At 48.7% G+C, this 18974-nt stretch overlaps 1 protein-coding gene across 1 annotated transcript in view; it reads left to right on the top strand.

Moving 5' to 3' along the window:
- The window catches only part of ARAP1 (ArfGAP with RhoGAP domain, ankyrin repeat and PH domain 1), a 69861-nt gene that overhangs the window by 36462 nt on the left and 14425 nt on the right, over nt 1-18974 (top strand). Inside the window, exon 2 of the mRNA XM_039369758.1 lies at nt 3666-4427. Within this exon, the coding sequence (XP_039225692.1) occupies nt 3760-4427 (668 nt within the window). The 5' untranslated portion in view covers nt 3666-3759. The remainder of the gene's footprint in view (nt 1-3665; nt 4428-18974) is intronic.

The following is an 18974-nucleotide window of genomic DNA, read 5'->3' as shown; positions in this document are numbered from 1 at the left end:
GGGGAAAAAATGGCGGACTGCGTTGTTTGGCGACCCCCGTGAAATGATCGTTCGACCCCAAATGGGGTCCCGACCCACAGATTGAGACTTACAATTTTTGCAGCATCCCCGATGGTCACGTGGTCCAAATTCAGACGCTTGGCAGCCGACTCATATTTACGACGGTCGCAGCGTCCCAGGGAGGGGTGTGTGTCACACAATCCCCTTTTGCGACAAGCCAAGTCAAGGGGGGGGGGAAAGCCGAATTCACTTCACAACCGTGTTCCTAACTTAACAACTGCAGTGATTCGTTTAACAACCATGGCGAGAAAGGTCGTCAAATGGGTCAAAACTCACAACAAACTGTCTCGCATAGTGACAAAAAAAATGTAGGCTCAGTTGTGGTGGAGAGGTGGGGATTACGAGCACGCCAAGCGTTGGGAATTGTGTACAAGCGTGCAAACGAGTGTTGTTGACTCAGAGAAGTGTGACTGGGTGGGAGAAGGAGAATGGGGGGGGGGGTGTTTGCTTGCTTTTTATAGCACCAGGAAGTCACTTTGGGAGAAAATCTTTTCGTCTCCGCAAAGTCTCTGGCAAAACCAGAAATGGGACAGGGGGCTACTGGGCTGGTTTCGAGACTGGTCAGGAAAAAAAAAAAAGGGGGGGGAATTAAAGATTAGAAGGAAGAAACGTGTGAACGGTGACTATCAGGGTGTTTATATTCCAATTTTTAGACCGGCTCGAAGGTCAAAGAGCAATTGCGATTTGGGGGGGGGGGTGAAAATCAGTCTGGAATCAATACTCAAAATGTGAACTCTTAATATTTTAATGTTTTAATACACGCTCTGAAATGGTGCAGGGTTTTCTGCCTGAGCAGGGGGTTGGACTAGATGACCTCCAAGGTCCCTTTCAACTCTGTTATTCTGTGAATCAGTGGAACAACCTGCCTCCAGAAGTGGTGAATGCTCCAACACTGGAAGTTTTTAAGAAGAGACTGGATAGCCGTTTGTCTGAAATGGTATAGGGTTTCCTGCTTGAGCAGGGGGTTGGACTAGATGACCTCCAGGGTAGCTTCCAACATCATCATCATCATCATCATTATTATTATTATTATTATATGTTCAGGGAATCTCCAAAGTTGGCAACTTTAAGCCTGGTGGACTTCAACTCCCCGAGGCTGGGAGGGGAATCCTGGGAGTTGAAGTCCACCAGGCTTAAAGTTGCCAACTTTGGAGATTCCCTGTTTCAATGTTTTTTTTCTACTGGTCATCCTCCTTCCACTTACGACCACATTTGAGCCTCCCATTTCTGTCGCTAAGCGAGGCAGTCATTAAGTGGGTTTCGCCTCACTTTACGACCTCCCTCGCCGCCGTTGTTAAGCGGATCACTGCGGTTGTTCGATTAGTCACAGGGCTGTGAAGGGGATCTGGCTTCGCTCGTCCGACGGTCGCAAAAAGGGGATCCCATGACCTGCAGGGACGCTGCGACCGTCGTAAGTGTGAGTCAGCTGCCCAAGGGTCTGAATTTTGATGGGGGGGCTGCTGCGCGGGTCGTAGGTGTGAAAAGCAGCCGTACGTCCTGAGGGTCTTCCCTTTCCCCCTCAGACGTGTCCCTTTTGGGGGTCGTCAATGCAGGGGGGCGAGGAAGGCTGCGGGGGGGGGGGGCAACAGGGGATCCACGCCAGGCCGGGTCCTCAAAGCCGCTGCTCCCCCGCCTTCACCTGCCGGACAGACTCAGCCTTTCCTTTCCACTTGTAGTAAGACCGGTTCAGCCTCTTGCATTTCAACATTTCTGGCATTCTGGGTTCAAAAAAAGAGCTATGTTTAAAAGTCTTTGGGGTAGGGGAGAGACAGAGAGAAGAAGGAAGGAAGGAAGGAAGGAAGGAAGGAAGGAAGGAAGGAAGGAAGGAAGGAAGGAAGGAAGGAAGGAGGGTGGGAGGGAGAGAGGGAGAGAGGGAGGAAGGAGGGGAGGGGAGGGATAAAAGGACAGGGAAGGAGGGTGGAAAGGAAAGAGGGAGGGAGGGAGAAAGGGAGAGGGAGGGAGGGAAGGCAGGCAGGTGGGAAGGAAGGTAGGAAGGTGGAAGGGAGGAAGGAGGGAGGAGGGGAGGCAGGGAGGAGGGAGGGAGGGAGGGAGGGAGAAAGGGAGAGAGGAAGGGAGGGAGGGGAGGGAGGGAGAGAAGGCAGGTAGGCAGGAAGGAGGGAGGGAGAAAGAGAGGAAGGGAGGGAAGGCAGGTAGGCAGGAAGGAGGGAGAAAGGAAGGGAGGGAGAAAGGGAAAGAGGAAGGAAGGAGGGAGGGCAGGAAGGGAGGGAGGGAGGGAGGGAGAAAGGGAGAGAGGAAGGAAGGAGGGAGTGGGAGGGAGGGAGGAGGGAAGGCAGGTAGGCAGAAAGGGAGGGAGGGAGAAGGAGAGAGGAAGGAAGGAGGGTGGGAAGGCAGGAAGGGAGGGAGGGAGGGAGAAAGGGAGACAGGAAGGAAGGAGGGAGTGGGAGGGAGGGAGGGAGGAGGGAAGGCAGGTAGGCAGGAAGGAGGGAGGGAAGGAGAAAGGGAGGGAGGGAGAGAGGAAGGAGGGAGGGAAGGGAGGGAGGGAGGGAGGGAGGGAGAAAGGGAGAGAGGAAGGAAGGAGTGGGAGGGAGGGAGGGAGGGAGGGAGGAGGGAAGGCAGGTAGGCAGAAAGGAGGGAGGGAGGGAGAAGGAGAGAGGAAGGAAGGAGAGAGGGAGGGGGAGGGAGGAAAGGCAGGAAGGGAGGGAGGGAGAAAGAGAGAGAGAGGGAGGGGGAGGGAGAGAGGGAGGGAGGGAGGGAAGGAGAAAGGGAGAAAGAGGAGGCGCAGCAGTAAAATCTGGCAAAGGCTTCTTGCAAAACCCGAAATGAGGCAGGGGGCTGCTGGTTTTTCTGGCTGGGGAATTCTGGGAGTTGAAGTCCACCAGGCTTAAAGTGGCCACGTTTGAGGACCCCTGTTGTAGAGGGCGTCTCCTTTGAGCCCTAAGCATTTGACCTGCTGCTCCAGTTTTACTTGCATTTGTCTGTTGTTATTCTCTAAGAATGGAAGGTGGCTGCTTTAGATCTGGCTTCAGCTGATCCTGGGGCTGTGGGGGCCTGGAGGCTCTCGGAGCTCAACAGGTTTTCTTGCAGACGTTTTGTGACCCGACTAAGTCACGTCACCAGTGCTACCGGGGTTTGGTCTCGGTTTATATACAGTGGCTTGTCCAGCCAGAGCTACCCAGTCAGGGAACTACCAACTCAAACAAGCTAACACCAAAACCAGCAGCCTAATCTAGGCACACTCCCACCAAAACTGACAGGGCAAACCACTAGAACTGATGATGTTACCTAGCTGGGTCATGAAACGTCTGCAAGAAAACCACCCAGCTCAGAAAGCACCAAGGACCCTAATAGTTCTTTTCTTCCTCCTCCTTCTCCTCCTCCTCTTCCTCCTCCTCCCCCTCCTCCTTCTCCTCCTCCTCTCTGCAAACCCCATCCCCTTCTAGCATTGATTATGTTACCTAGTTGGGTCATGAAACGTCCCCAAGAAAGCCCCCCAGCTCACAGAGCACCCAGGACCCTCATTTCAACCTTGAGCTAGAAATATTCTCTTCTCTTGCAGCGTTCGGTTTTATCGTGATTCTGCCCTCCAGGGTTGGTGGTGCAAGGCTGGGCCACTGACGTGCCGCTCTCCTTCCTTCCTCCCACAGGCGTTGCTTCCCTCACGGATCCCGAGAAGCCGGAGGCGAGAGAGGCATGAACTGACCCGCTCGTCAGGAACCCTTCGAACGCGTCCCCAGAGCCATGGCGGACGGGCCTTCGCTCGCCCTGGCCGAGTGGCTCCAGAAACTCCGCCTGGACCAGTACGTCGAGACCTTTGAGCAGAACCAGCTGAGATGCCTCCAGGACTGCCAGCACTTGAGCGACGAGAGCCTCACCCGCCTCGGCGTTCTGCTGCCCGGCCATCGCAAACGGATCCTCTCCGGGTTGAGCAAATTCTTCGCCGAGTTGCCGTCCAGCGCCGGACGTCCCCAGCTGCCACCGAGGAGGCCCGTCCCCAAGAAACGCCACATCTTCCGGACAGCTGGCTCTCTGCCGGAGCAAGAGGCCAAGCGTGACTTGGCGGGACCAAGTGGCAAGGGGTCGCCCCCGGAACGGGGTTCGGAATCCGCCCTTGGCCTTCCCCTTATTCCTCCTCCTATCCCTCCGAGGACAGGTTCCCACCCGCCAGTGAAGTTCTCCGCTTCTTTCCCGGTTTGCTCGGACCCCCGATGCCCTTCTCCGCAGCCGGCTTGCGGGAGACTCAGCCCCCCCTTCCCGGAGGAGGGGGCCAAGCCTCCACTGCCCCCTCTGCCCGCCAAACGCCACCAGGTGGAGAACAGGCCCGCCATCCCGGCGGTGGCGGCACCGCCCGTCCCCGTGCGCCCACCCACGCTGCCTCCCCGGGTGGTCTCCCAGAGAGCCCTGCCAAGGTAAGCTGACACCTGTGTGCACGACAGGGGCGGGGAGTTGTGTAAGTGTGTGTTGTACGTGCGTAACGAGAGACGCTTCCGCACGTCTCCAAGCAACAGGAGTTCGGTTCACGGAAGGCGAGAAAATGGAAGGCGATGCCTGGATTATTTTGGGACGGTGTAAAGTTGTGTGTTAGGCACAGCGTAGGTGGTCCTCAACGGCCCCAGGATTTTTTTTTATTATTATTGAAAATTTTTAAAATTTTTACAAGAAAAAAAACAACCCTCCCCAACCCACCCCAGCCCTCCCGTTCCCTCCCTCAACCTTCCCAGAGTTGAATATAGGCTTAGTTAAAGTTTCTTAAATTCTTTAAAAAAAAGTATAAACCATAGATAAGTCTAAATACATTACTTAAACAACTAATAAAGTAATTAACAATAATATATATATATATATAAAAACATAAATATTAAAAAATAAAAAATACTTAAAAAGAAAAAGAATAAAGAAAAAGAAAGAAGAAAGGAAATATAAGAAAGTAGAGTAATAATAAAAAATATAAAGAAAAAAAAAGTAATTCAATCTATAAAATATTAAAATTTATATATAAGTTATTGAAAAACTAAATAATATTTTTTTATATCCAACTTGGATATAAACCAGAGTTGACGGCCCCAGGATTTTTGTTGCTAAAAGAGGCAGGTTGTTAAGCGAGTCTTGCCCCCTTTTACAACCTCGTTCAGCGGATCACTGCCGTCGTTCAGCATCCCGGTGGTCGCGAGATCAGAAGACGGACGCTGGGCAACGGACTCATATTGGGGACATTTATTGCAGCGTCCCGGAGTCACGTCATCTCCTTGCGTGACCTTCCTTCTGACCGGGAAAGTCCGGATTCACTTAACAACCGTGGAACTGACTTAGCAGCCGCAGTGATTCGCTCAGCGACAGGAGCAAGAAAGGTCGCCAAATGAGGCGTGACTCGCTTAACAGCCACCTTGATTAGCGATGGAAATGTCAGGCTCAGTTGTGGCCATACGTCGAGGATCACCTGCAGGGCAATAATCTCCAGTCAATGTCTCTGCCACTATTTTCCCAAACCTTTCCCAAAGCTGGCTGAGGAATTCTGGGAATTGAAGTCCACAAGTCTTAAAGTGGCCATGGTTGAGGACCCCTGCGTCTAAATCAGTGGTTCTCAACCTGTGGGTCGGGATCCCATTTGGGGTCGAACGACCATTTCACGGGGGTCGCCAAACAACGCAATCCGCCATTTTCCCCCCCTTTTCCTTAGCTGTGCTACTCCCTTTTATTCTATTGGCTTTTGAAAGCCAATAGAATAGACTCTCTTGAATAGAGTCTAATTCTATTGGCTTTCCAAAGCCAATAGGAATTGTCCAGGCTGTCTCTGCCCCGCTAACCCGCCAAAAATCCCATTCTGCAAACGGTGCTGCACCAGCTGAGCGGTTGAGTAGTCCTTGACTTACGACCGGTTGAGTAGTCCTTGACTTACGACCGGTTGGGGGTCGCGGCATTAAAAAGGTTGAGAACCACTGGTCTAAATGAATTAAATCCCAGTCTAATCTTGCTTTCTCCTGATGGGGGCCTCCAAATACATCCAAACCCACAACTCCTGAACATCATGGGCAGTTCAGGCTCGGAATTATGGGAGTTATCATCACCACACCTCTGGAGGAGATCTTAGGCTGAACCTTATGCTTGGGATTGGTCTAGGCCAGGGGTAGGCAACCTTGGCTCTTTTATGACTCCTGGACTTCAACTCCCAGAATTCCTGAGCCAGCATGGGAGAAACTTTGGCCCCTTCATGACTCGTGGACTTCAACTCCCAGAATTCCTCAGCCAGCATGGGGGAACTATGGCCCCTTCATGACTCCTGGACTTCAACTCCCAGAATTCCTCAGCCACCATGGGGGAAACTTTGGCCCCTTCGTGACTCGTGGACTTCAACTCCCAGAATTCCTCAGCCAGCTTGGGGGAACTATGGCCCCTTCATGACTCGTGGACTTCAACTCCCAGAATTCCTCAGCCAGCTTGGGGGAACTATGGCCCCTTCATGACTCGTGGACTTCAACTCCCAGAATTCCTCAGTCAGCCTGGCTCAGCTTGGAAACCTCTCCCTTTCCCCTCAGCATGGCTGGCTCAGGAATTCTGGGAGTTGAAGTCCACCAGTCATAAAAGAGCCAAGGTGGCCTACCCCTGGTCTAGGCCCTGTTTACCTTGGCCATTTCCAGGCGTGGGGACTTCAGCTCCCAGAATTCTCCTCAATGGCCACAGTGGCTGAGGAATTCTGGGAGTTGAAGTCCACACGTCTTAAAGTGGCCAAGCTTGAGGACCCCTGCAGTAAAAGACACAGCTGTCTAAGCCTGTTAACCAGTTCTTCCAGCTTCTTAACCCTCCTTCGCCTGACCTTAGATCCACTCCAAACTATCATAGCAACCAGCTTTGCCAACCCACTGTTTTCTCAGCCAGAAGTATTTGCAGAAACAAGTTTCTGGTTCCGTGGAAGGAAAGTCCTGCCTCATGTTGCAATGACACGTTGGCCAACCATTGTGAGGAAAAAGGGGCCGGTCGCGGAAGGCAGAAGCCCGGGTGCCGAGAAGGGGCTCTAGAGCAGTGGTTCTCAACCTTTTTAATGCCGCGACCTCCAACTGGTCGTAAGTCAAGGGCTACTCAACCGGTCGTAAGTCGAGGACTACTCAACTGGTGCAGCACCGTTTGCAGACTGGGACTTTTGGTGGGCTCAGCAGGGCAGAGACAGCCTGGACAATTCCTATTGGTTTTTGACAGCCAATAGAATGAGAGTCTATTCAAGAGAGTCTATTCCATTGGCTTTCAAAAGCCAATAGAAGAAAAGGGAGTAGCACAGCTAAGGAAAAGGGGGAAAAAATGGCGGACTGCGTTGTTTGGCGACCCCCGTGAAATGGTCGTTCGACCCCGAATGGGGTCCCCACCCACAGGTTGAGAACCACTGCTCTAGAGGACTCAACACCCTTTTGTTTATTTCATTTATATCCTGCCTTTATTATTTTTTACAAATATCTCAAGGTGGCGAACAGACCTAACGCCGAGAAAGCTGAGAAAAATAGCTGCAGGAGGTTCCCTTTTCCATGGAAAAGGTCCTGCAGAGCATAAACAGAGGGCAGACCTCAAGTGGCCTCCTTCGAACAGCACAAAGGAGAACTGGTGGTTTCCTAGTTGCCATTCTTCTCTGGAAGCCCTTGGCCTAACCAGGATCAGCGTGCATAAAAAGGGAAGGTCCGAACACAGCACTGAGGATAGAGAGAGAATCGGAAATGACAGGCCATAAACCCTGACTCAAGTCTCAAAGATTTACATAGAATTCTAGGCCTAAAAGCACTTCAGAGGTCATCTAGTCCAGAGGTCCCCAACCTAAGGGCCACGGCCCACTACCGGACTGTGTCCTCATGGCCAGGGCTTTTCAACCAGTGGTACGGGTACCACCTGTGGTCCATTGGCATCTGGCAGGTGGTACGCGAGCATCCTAGAAAAGGGGTAGCGAGGGAGGGGAATGAGCTGAATCGGGGGCAGCACCGCACAAGCCTGAGCGAGAGACGGCTGGAGCTGCAGGGCTGTCGGGGCTCAGCGGAAGCGCCAGGATCAGTGCCAGGATCGAGCTGGAGCTTAGCGCTGATCCTGGTGCTTCTGCTGAGCCCAGAAGAAGCACCCATCAGCTGGAATGTTGCAGCATCTCCAGGATCTTCTGATTTACATTCAGATGCTTGGCAACTGATTCATATTTATGATGGTCATGGTGTCCCAGGGTCATGTGAAGTGACCAAAACCTGCTGCAACCACCCATCAGATGGGGGGAATAAAAACCAAACACCCCCCCCCCCACCCCCACTGCCAATCCTCAACAGAAATGCTCACAACAATGGAAACCTGGGACAGGAGGAACAGCGTCACCGGGTGGGCAGGCCGGTGTCTTGCTCGGCTGTGGCTGGGGGGACACTTTTTTCAGTGCCATTGTAACTTTGAAGAGTCACTAAGCGAACTGTTGTAAGTCGAGGACTACCTGTACTTTATCACTTTTTTCCTTTTTTTTTGGTTATCAAGTTTTTGACCCCTTGCTAGGCGACTGGTGGTACTCGGATGTTGCCATACCCTAAAAGTGGTACAATGGGTGAAAAGGTTGAAAAGCCCTGCTCTTGGCCACCGGGCCACATGTGTAGCTGGGCAGTACACGTGCATGTGCACGTGCTCACCCCCCCTCGTGCCACCGTTGCCGTGACTGTTGTGTGGGTGGTGGGAGCGCCGCTAGTATCGTGCAGGTGGCGGTGTTGCCACGAACCTTGCGTGGGGGGCAGCAGCACCGTGAGCGGCAGGTGGGCGGCGAACCTTGTGCAGGGGGGCGGCAGCATCACAAGTGGCAGGTGGAGCACAACACGAACCTCGTGCAGGGGTGGCGGCGTGACCCTCGTGCTGGGGCGGGATCACTGCGGGCCACACTGTGGCAGACTGTGGCAACTTTGGGTGGTCAGTAATGAACAATTGTAAATCCAGGATTACCTGTACTTTGGAATTCCTTGTGTCTCCCATCCAAGTGCTAACCGGCTCCGTCCCTGCTTAGCTTCAGGTAGAATCAGGTGGGCACTGCCACCTGCTGGCCCATATCAACATGACATCAAAAACCAGCCCTGTGTTCATGAGTCTGTTCCAAAATGGGAATTGAAAAGGAACTTTTAACTTGGGTTTTCCACCCAGGTTTTGCTACGAATCTACTGAGATTATCGTACGGATGTAAGAGAAAAGTAAAGGATGCAGCTTCCTAGCACATTCAGAGTGTGTGGGAAGGGGAATTCAGCAAGGATGGGGCCTGGAGGCTAAAACGTATAAGGAACGGTTGCAGGAATTGACTATATCTAATTTAATGAAAAGAAGGACTAGGGGGGACATGATAGCAGTCTTCCAGTATCTCAGGGGCTGCCCCAAAGAAGAGTTGGGTGGTCCACCTATTCTCCAAAGCACTTGAGGGCAGGATGAGAAGCAACGGAGGGAAACTAACCAAAGAGAGAAGCAACCTAGAACTAAGGAGAAACTTCCTAACAATGAGAATAATTAATCAGTGGAACAGCTTGCCACTAGGGATTGTAGGTGCTCCATCACTGTAGGTTTTTAAGAAAAGATTGGACAACCATTCGTCAGAAATGGTCTGTGGTTTCTTGCGTGAGCAGAGGGTTGGACTAGAAGACCTCCAAGGTCCCTTCCAAGCTCTATTCTGATTGATTGGTTGTATCAGGCTGGGGATGATGGGTCAACCCTGATGGGTGCCACTGAATTAGTGTGAGTCCCACTAAGAGGACCGAACCAAGGGATCAACCGCAGTTTTATTCAAATTTTATTCAAAGCTATTTTTTTATTCAGATTGGCTATATTGTAACAGAATTTGGCCAATCGGATTGTCCTTTTTTCTTAATTTTCCGTGAATTAAGCTGGTGCCCGTTTTAGCCGCTTCTGAATGTGACCTCTCTATTGTGGAATTAAAATAGTTCCACCTTTTGTCAACCTGGTACAGGTACTCCTTAAGTTACAACAGTGCTGAAATTAGTGACTTACGACCGTTTTTCACACTTACGACCGCTGCAGCCTCCCCAGAGTCACGTGGTCAAAATTCGGATGCTGGGCAACCGACTCATATTTATGACGGTTGCAATGTCCCCAGGTCACGTGATCCCTTTTGCGACCTTGCAAGCAAGGCCATACTCAGCGTGGGGTCCTCAATGGAACCACACCTACATGGAGGGAAGTGTGTAGTGGGATGCCCCAGTCTCTGTTCTGGGCCCAGTGCTCTTCAACATCTTCGTCAATGATTTGGACGAGGGGATAGATGGTGAAATCATCAATTTGCGGATGACACCAAGCTGGCAGGCATAGCCAACCCTCCAGAAGACAGGCTTAGGATACAGGAGGATCTGGACAGACTAGAACACTGGGCGCTCTCTAACAAAATGAAATTCAGTGGTGAAAAAAAGCAAAGTTCTACATTTAGGTAAAAAAAAACAAATGTACAGGTATAGTATAGGGGGTACCTTGCTCAATAGTAGCAACTGTGAGAGGGACCTCGGAGTCCTAGTGGACAATCCCTTAAATAGGAGCCAGCCGTGTGCTGCAGCTGCCAAAAAGGCCAACACAGTGCTGGGCTGCATTAAGAGAGGGATAGAGTCAAGATCACGTGAAGTGCTAATACCACTTTACAATGCCTTGGTAAGGCCACAATTGGAATACTGCGTCCAGTTTTGGTCACCACAATGTAAAAAAGTTGCTGAGACTCGTCTAGAAAGAGTGCAGAGAAGAGCAACAAAGATGATTAGGGAACTGGAGTCAAAAACATATGAAGAACGGCTGATGGAATTGGGTATGTCTGGTTTAACGAAGAGAAGGATGAGGGGGGACATGATAGTAGCGTTCCAGTATCTCAGGGGCTGCCCCAAAGAAGAGGCAGTCAAGCTATCCTCCAAAGCGCCTGAAGGCAGGACAAGAAGCAACGGATGGAAAGTCATCAAGGAGAGAAGCAACCTAGAACTAAGGAGAAACTTCCTGGCAGTGAGGACAATGAACCAGTGGAACCACCTGCCTCCAGAAGTCTTTAAGAAGAGACGGGACAGCCATTTGTCCAAAATGATATAGGGTTTCCTGCCTAAGCAGGGGGTTGGACTAGAAGACCTCCAAGGTCCCTTCCAACTTTATATTATTATTATTATTAATGGGGAAATCAGATTCACCAACAACCATGTTATCAACTTAGCAACTGCAGGGATTCAGTTGTAAAATGGGGCAAAACTCACCTAACAACCGTTTTGCTTAGGCTCCAGTCAAGGATTATCTGTGTTTTATTTTACTTTTTATTTGACTTTGCTCAAACAGGGTCTTCTGCTTGAGGGGGTTGACTAGAAGATCTCCAAGGTCCCTTCCAGCTCTGTTATTCTACTCTGTATTCTGTACCCTACTTTTTTTTATTTTACTTTACTTTTATTTCCTTATCTTTCAGACCTGGGAACAGTAAACTTAGAGGCAGGAGAGAAAAACCACAAAGATAAACACTGGTGTGAAACAACAAGCATTGTTGTGTCTTCAGAAATTCAGAGCTGGAGGAGGCGCCTCTGAGCTTCTGGCAGGGAGGGGAGGAGAACTGCACCTAGCAAAACACACACACAAGCAAACACACAAGCGCGAGAAAACACACACACACACACACACACACACACACACACACACACACACACACGGTTCTTGTCTCATCCTTTTCCCTAGCAGCAATTTTGAACAGAACAACAGAATAGAATAGAATAGAACAGAATAAAGAATAAAATAGAATAAAGAATAGAATAGAATAGCATAAGAGCAGAATAGAATAGAATAAAAGATTAGAATAGAATAAGAGTAGAATAGAATAGAATATGAATAGAATAGAATAGAATAAGAGCAGAATAGAATAGAATAAAAGAATAGAATAGAATAGAATAAGGGTAGAATAAGAGTAGAATAGAATAAGAATAGAATAGAATAGAATAAGAATAGAATAGAATAAGAATAGAATAGAATAGAATAAAGAATAGAATAGAATAAGAGCAGAATAGAATAGAATATAGAATAGAATAGAATAAGAGCAGAATAGAATAGAATAAAATAAAGAATAGAATAGAATAGAATAGAATAGAGCTGGAAGGGACCTTGGAGGTCTTCTAGTCCAGCCCCCTGCTCAAGCAGGAGACCCTATACTTATAAACCTATATACTTATAAATCTATATTTTCTTCTGCTGCATTTTGTCCAGTTCACACCCTGCACTAAATCCTGGTGTGCTGAACCAGAGTAGCTAAAGAGACCACATTCCACTGGTTTTCCACTCGTAAGCTATAGACAATCGTTGGGCCCACAGACGGTGCTGAGCTTCAGCCCCCACCACACAGCGACGCCCTTAGCTTGGATGGTGTCTGAGCAGAGTGATGGCCAATTCTCCTTGCAGGGCTGTTTTTTTTTTTTAAAAGGGTGGGTTGGACTAGATAGCCTTTGTGATCCCTTCGAAATCAATAGCAGTAGCACTCCATGAGCCGGGGCCTGTGGGACTCCCCGCCAAGGGAGGCCGAGCTGGTTTGCAGAAATGGGCAGCTGTAGAAATCAAAGAAATGAACGAATCGATCAGTCCATAAACTTGATCGTGGCGGTTGCTATACTACATAAACCCTGTGGCTGAACTGGGAGTCCATCGGATGGGATGCAGTGACAGGTTCAGTTCCGACCGCCATTTTTGACCAGAATTTTTGTCTGCCAAGCAAGGCGGTTCTTAAATGAGCTGTGCCCGATTTTCAGCCTTTCTTTTGCCAAGGTCGTTAAACGAATCGCGTGGTTCTTAAGTGAGTCCGATTCCCCCCCGCCCTTGACTTTGCCTGTCTGAGGAGGCTGACCAGAAAAGTCACCACCTGGTGATCACGTGACCCCAGGAAGCTACGACTGTCATAAATACATATTGGCTGGCAAGGGCTTGAATTTTGATCCTGCGACCATGAGGATGTTGTGACGGTTGTAAGGTTATAAGTCACTTTTTTTCAATGCCATTGTAGCGTCGAACAGCCGCTAAACAGATGGCTGTAAGTCAAGGACCGCCTATACCTGATTTTTATGACCTTTTTTGCTCTGATTGTTAAGCAAATCACTTGGTTGTTAAGTGAATCCAGCCGGCAAATACGTAAGTGAAGTTTGCGAATGGTGATCATGTGACTTGGGGTCGCTGCAACTGTCATAAATATGCAACAGCTGCCAAGCCCCCGAATTTTGGTCCTGTAACCGTGGGGAGGCTGCGATGGTCGTAAATCTGAGGACCCTTCCTCAATCACTTTGTCTGTGCTCTTGTAATTTCTAACAGTCACTAAACGAACGGCTGTGCTTCCAGGCCGACCTGTGCAGCTAATCCTCGCCTTAACGACGACAATTGAGCCTACAATTTTCATCGCTAAGCGGGACATTTATTAAGTGAGTTTTGCCCCGTTTTACGAATTTTCTCGCCATGGTTCTAATACGGTCGTTAAGTGAATCTGGCTTTCCTCCACCGACTTGGCTTGTCAGAAGGTTGCAAAAACGGGATCACTTGATCCCGGGACTCAGCAACCGTCATAAATACGAGTCGGTTTGCCAAGCATCTGAATTTCGATCATGCGAGCCTGGGGACGTAAGTGTGAAAAACGGTCGTAAGTTGCTTTTTTCCAGTGCTGTTGTAACTTTGAATGGTCACTAAAGGGACGGTCGTAAGTCGAGGACTGCCTGTGTTGGTTTTTTTCCTCCCTTCTCAAGATGCTGTATTCTGAGCTGAATAATAATAATAATAATAATAATATAGTTGGAAGGGACCTTGGAGGTCATCTAGTCCAACCCCCTGCTCAGGCAGGAAACCCTGTACCATTTCAGACAAACGGCTGTCCAGTCTCTTAGAATAGAATAGAGCTGGTAGGGACCTTGGAGGTCATCTAGTCCAACCCCCCCTCTCAGGCAGGAAACCCTGTACTATTTCAGACAAATGGCTGTCCAGTCTCTTCGAATAGAATAGAGCTGGAAGGGACCTTGGAGGTCATCTAGTCCAACCTCCCGCTCAGGCAGGAAACCCTGTACCATTTCAGACAAACGGCTGTCCAGTCTCTTAGAATAGAATAGAGCTGGAAGGGACCTTGGAGGTCATCTAGTCCAACCCCCCCACTCAGGCAGGGAACCCTGTACCATTTTAGACAAAGGGCTGTCCAGTCTCTTCGAATAGAATAGAGCTGGAAGGGACCTTGGAGGTCATCTAGTCCAACCTCCCGCTCAGGCAGGAAACCCTGTACCATTTCAGACAAACGGCTGTCCAGTCTCTTAGAATAGAATAGAGCTGGAAGGGACCTTGGAGGTCATCTAGTCCAACCCCCCCCACTCAGGCAGGGAACCCTGTACCATTTTAGACAAAGGGCTGTCCAGTCTCTTCTTAAAAACCTCCAGTACTGGAACAATTCACAAGTTCTGGAGGCAAGGAGTTCCATTGGTTAATCGTTCTCACGGATTCCGCCTTCAAAAACCCTCGATTGACGCGTGTCTGAACGGCCGCGATTCTCCCACGCCTCTTCCTGCTGCGCCTTGCCGGCTGCTTCCTCCCTTGGGGGGGGGGGCTTTGCAAAAACAGGCCCCCCCACCTCCCCCAAATTAAGCCAAGCCTTTAGGGCGGGGAGGGGGGGGGAAGAGAAACTGCCACTCTACTGTCCTTTCCTCCACCCTTCCCACTTCTCCTCTTCCCTCTTTTCAAAGTTCAGCCAAGTTTTTGGCAGGAAGCCACTGTTGCCAGGAAATGCCCCCCCTCCCTGGGCGAAAACCAGGGCTCTGCGCATGCTCCTTCCTCCCCCAGCCCTGGTGACCCTGGAGAAGGTGGTTCCCCCCCTCCCCAGATGCTGGGGCTTTGTGCTCCTGGCCTGCAGGACGCCCACCAGCGCCAGCGCCAAAGAGGCCCGCCGGTTGCAGAAGAGGTGGGGGGGCTCCTGCCAGCCTTGGGTGCCAGGCCAAAGTGGCTGCTGGACTTGCCCAGGTAAACTGCCAGGAAGTCTGGCTCTGGGGTGGATGTGCAGAAGAAGCTGCTGGAGAAAGAAAGGGGGAACGGGGAAAGCAGCAGATGGAGGGATGGAGGGAGGGAGGGAGGGATGGCGGTGGACATCGGCGCCTGAGCGCTTCTGGGCTTTTTCTAACTTCGCTAGTTCTGCGTTCGTGGCTCTCGTCGTCTCTGCCGGAACTGGAAAGCTTTTGAGAATTTTCTGGGGTGGTGAAGAGGGAGCGGAAGGGAAAGGAGGATGGGGAAAGGAGAGGAGAGGAGAGGAACAAGGACCGGAGGTGAAGGGAGAGAAGGAAAGCGAAGGCAGAAGGAGAGAGGGAGAGAAGGAGGAAGGAAGAAGGAGGGAGGAGAAAGGAAGAGAAAGAAGAGGGAGGGAGGGAGGAGGTAAATGAAAAGATAATGGAGGGAAGGAAAAAGGGAGTGAGGAAGGAAGGGAAGGAGGGAGGAAGGAAGAAGGAGGGAGGAGAAAGGAAGAAAGAGGGAGGGATGAAGGGGGTAAATGAAAAGATAACGGAGGGAAGGAAAAAGGGAGGGAGGGAGGAAGGAATGAAGGTAGGGAGGGAGGAGGAAGAAAGAAAGGAGGTGAAGGGAAGAGAAAGGAGAAAAAAGGAAGAGAAAAGAAGGAGAAAGGAAAGGAAGCTGAAAGGAGGAGAAAGGAAAGGAAAGAAAGGAGGGAAGGAAGAGGAGGAGAGGAAAAAGAAAGAAACTTTCCCGGGCTCTGTCAAATGGCTTCCGCTAACTTTTGCTGAAATGCCCCCCCTCTCCTCCCCTGGAAACCAAAATGGCGGCTTTTGTGCTGCAGGATCAACAGTTGCAGGTGTGTCAAAACAAAACACCCCTCCGTGTATCTTCCAGACGGGAAGAGGGTCCCTGGGGGGGGGGATCTCCATCCAGAAGGATTTGTCCAGAGGTGGTCAGCGGTCCTTGGGGGGGGGGGTTGGGGGTCAGGCCAGGACTAGAGGGGGCCGTTTCGTCAGGATGCTTTAAAATAATTTCATTCGATTGGTGGAGGAGAAACTCTTGGGGAGAAAGAAGCCACAGCTACAGGTTGTCCTCGGTTTACGACCGCACATTTCCAGTGCTGGGCAAGAATTCAGGGCGTTTTGCCCCGCTTTACGACCGTCCTCGCCACTGTTGTTAAAGGAATCGCTGCCGTGGTTAAGTTAGTAACCGTGTCGTTAAATGAATCCAGCTTCCCCGTTGACTTGGCTGGCCGGAAGGTCGCCAAAGGGGGGTCACGTGACATCCCCCCAGGACACCGTGACCGTCGTAAATGTGAATCGGGGGCCAAATGTCCGCATTTTGATCACGTGGGGATGCTGCAGTGATGGGAAACATAGCCCTTTTTTTCAGTGCTGTTGTAACGCCAAACGGTCACTAAACGAATTAGGCAGTCCTTGACTCACAAACATTTCTTTTAGTGACTGTTCGGAGTTACCAAGGCGTGGAAAAAAGTGACATTATTATTTTTCACACTTACGACCGTTGCCACATCTGATTCACATTCAGACGCTTGGCAACCGACTCACATTTATGACGGTTAACATATCCCGCTGATCCCCTTTTGCTACCTTCCAACAAGCCACGCCGGGGGGGGGGAGCCAGACTCGCTTAACGACCGTATCGCTAACTTAACAACTGGTTAGTGGTTCACCGTGGCAAGGTCGTAAAACGGAGCAAAACGCACTTAGCAAATTTCTGACTTGGCAACCATTGGACTCCGTTGCGGTGGTAAACTGAGGACTGTCTGTGTTACATTTTGACGTGTGCTCTTGGGAGGAGTTTGAGTGTGTTGTTGTAACTTCAAACGGTCACTAAATGAGTGCTTGTGAGTTAAAAACAAAAAAACCATTCATCTGGCAAAGAGGTGGGTTAAATATCCCGCCTTTTTCACGCAGCTCTGGACTTTTTGTTTTTTAAAATGTCTCAGGGTTGTGTGATCTGTGACCTTTTGCGACCTATGTAACAAGTGCGGAAAAAGTCAGTGAAACAAAAAAGTGAGTGGGAGGGTTCAGGGTCCTGCCCCCAGCTGTGACAATGCGGCCCCTTTGAACCCCCAAACCCGGAAATATCACAAAAGGCTTTCGTTTTGCTGAAAGCTACGGTTGCAAATCCAGGATTCAACGAATGAGCAATTAAAAAGAGCAAAAGGCAATCTTTTTCTTCGTTTTGAATATGTTTTATTGGTTTTTTTAAACATAATCACCTTAATATTTGGCAAACAGCATGTAGTCTGGGTTTATATTTAAAAAAACAATCAATGACAATTAGTTTCTATAATTCCATAGTCCACATAGTAGCTTTGCTTGATTTTTTCTTCTTCCAACAATATTTTCTTTTGCGCACCTTGAATCAGTACAGTTCTTGTTATTTGGATAAGTAACAATTAATTAATTGTTGAGAAAACCTTCACTAGTAAGAATATTTAGAATTTGGTGGGAGAAATAAACTAAAATAAGGATCGTAACAGGATTGATGACAAGGCAACCCAAATGACTGAAAAGAAAAGAAATATACTAATATGATTATTTTTTTAGGAATATTGGAAAAATGATATACTTAATTGTCCTTTATTAAAACAATAAGAATTATATTAACTCAATGTTTGCAAAAAAGGATGTTTGAGGAAAGAGGAAATCAACTAAAATTAATATATGGAATATAGATTATAGAAACCAATTGTTAAGGAGTGTTTTTACAAATGTAACCCAGACAACCCACTGTTTACCAATTACTGAGTGACTTATGCTTTGTTAAAAAAATTAATAAAATATATTATAAAAAAAAACAATTAAACATAGACATTTTTTCTAAGATTTCTGCAAAGAATAACCACATAAAGCTTCTTTTCTAACTGGTCGTCTTGATTGCCTCGTCCTAGATCTTGCTTACAAAATTCTTATTTAAATTTGTTTTCCTCGCAATGTTCAAAACATTCTTACTAGTTCAGATTTTCTCAAAATTAATTGCACTTAAGTAGTTAAGTCTTTTTTCTTCATGCAGGCCATCCCAACACTTTTACATTTCTCATATCTTAAAAAAACAGAAAGAAAAAGAAATAGGAAGATAGTGTACTACTTAAAATACATGGCTAATGTACATTTATATCCAGAATTTTTCTCTTCTTTTTAACCCTAATCCTCAGCTTACAACCACAATGGAGCCCAAATTTCTGTTGTTAAGTGAGACGTAAGTGAGTTTTGCCCCATTTGACGATCTCCCTTGTCACAGTTGTTGAGTAACAAGTTAGTCACACGGTTGTTAAGTGAATCACGCTTCCTGCATTGATTTTGTTTGTGGAAAGGTCGCGAAAGTGGATCACGTGGGATCCCTGGGACGCAGCAACCGTCTTAAGTACCTGCCAGTTTCCAAGCCTCTGAATTTTGATCACACGAGTGTGGCGACGCTCTAGAAGTCGTAAGTGTGAAAAGGGGTCCGAAGTCCCTTTTTTTCAGTGCCGTTGTAACTTTGAGTGGTCACGCAATGAACTGTTGTAAGTCATGGAGTGCCTGTATCGTTTCCTCCAGGGTGGGCACGCTCCGAGACCCTTCGCCTAAATATTGCCACCTGATGGATGCTGGGAAGTCTGTCTTTTCCGTGGCAGCCCCTTCCCCATGGAGCCTCGTTCTATGGGGAATGGAATGGGAAGGATGTGAGTGTATAACGTGTGTCCTTATTTGTGGTTTTTACTTGTGTGTAGTGTGCACTGTGGACAGCACTTCATTTGTTGTGAGTTACACACTGACAATAAAGATCTTCTCTTCTCTTCTCTTCTCTTTTCTTCTCTTCTATATTCCATTCATATTTTCTATTCTATTCTATTCTATTCTATTCTATTCTATTCCATTCCATTCCATTCCATTCCATTCCATATTTTCTATTCTATTCTATTCTATTCTATTCTATTCTATTCTATTCTATTCTATTCTATTCTATTCTATTCTATTCCATTCCATTCCATTCCATTCCAC

Source organism: Crotalus tigris, unplaced genomic scaffold, assembly GCF_016545835.1.
Source record: "Crotalus tigris isolate CLP2741 ecotype Arizona unplaced genomic scaffold, ASM1654583v1 scf7180000021220.622782, whole genome shotgun sequence".
Lineage (NCBI taxonomy): Eukaryota > Metazoa > Chordata > Lepidosauria > Squamata > Viperidae > Crotalus > Crotalus tigris.
This window is presented reverse-complemented; position numbering and strand designations above follow the sequence as displayed.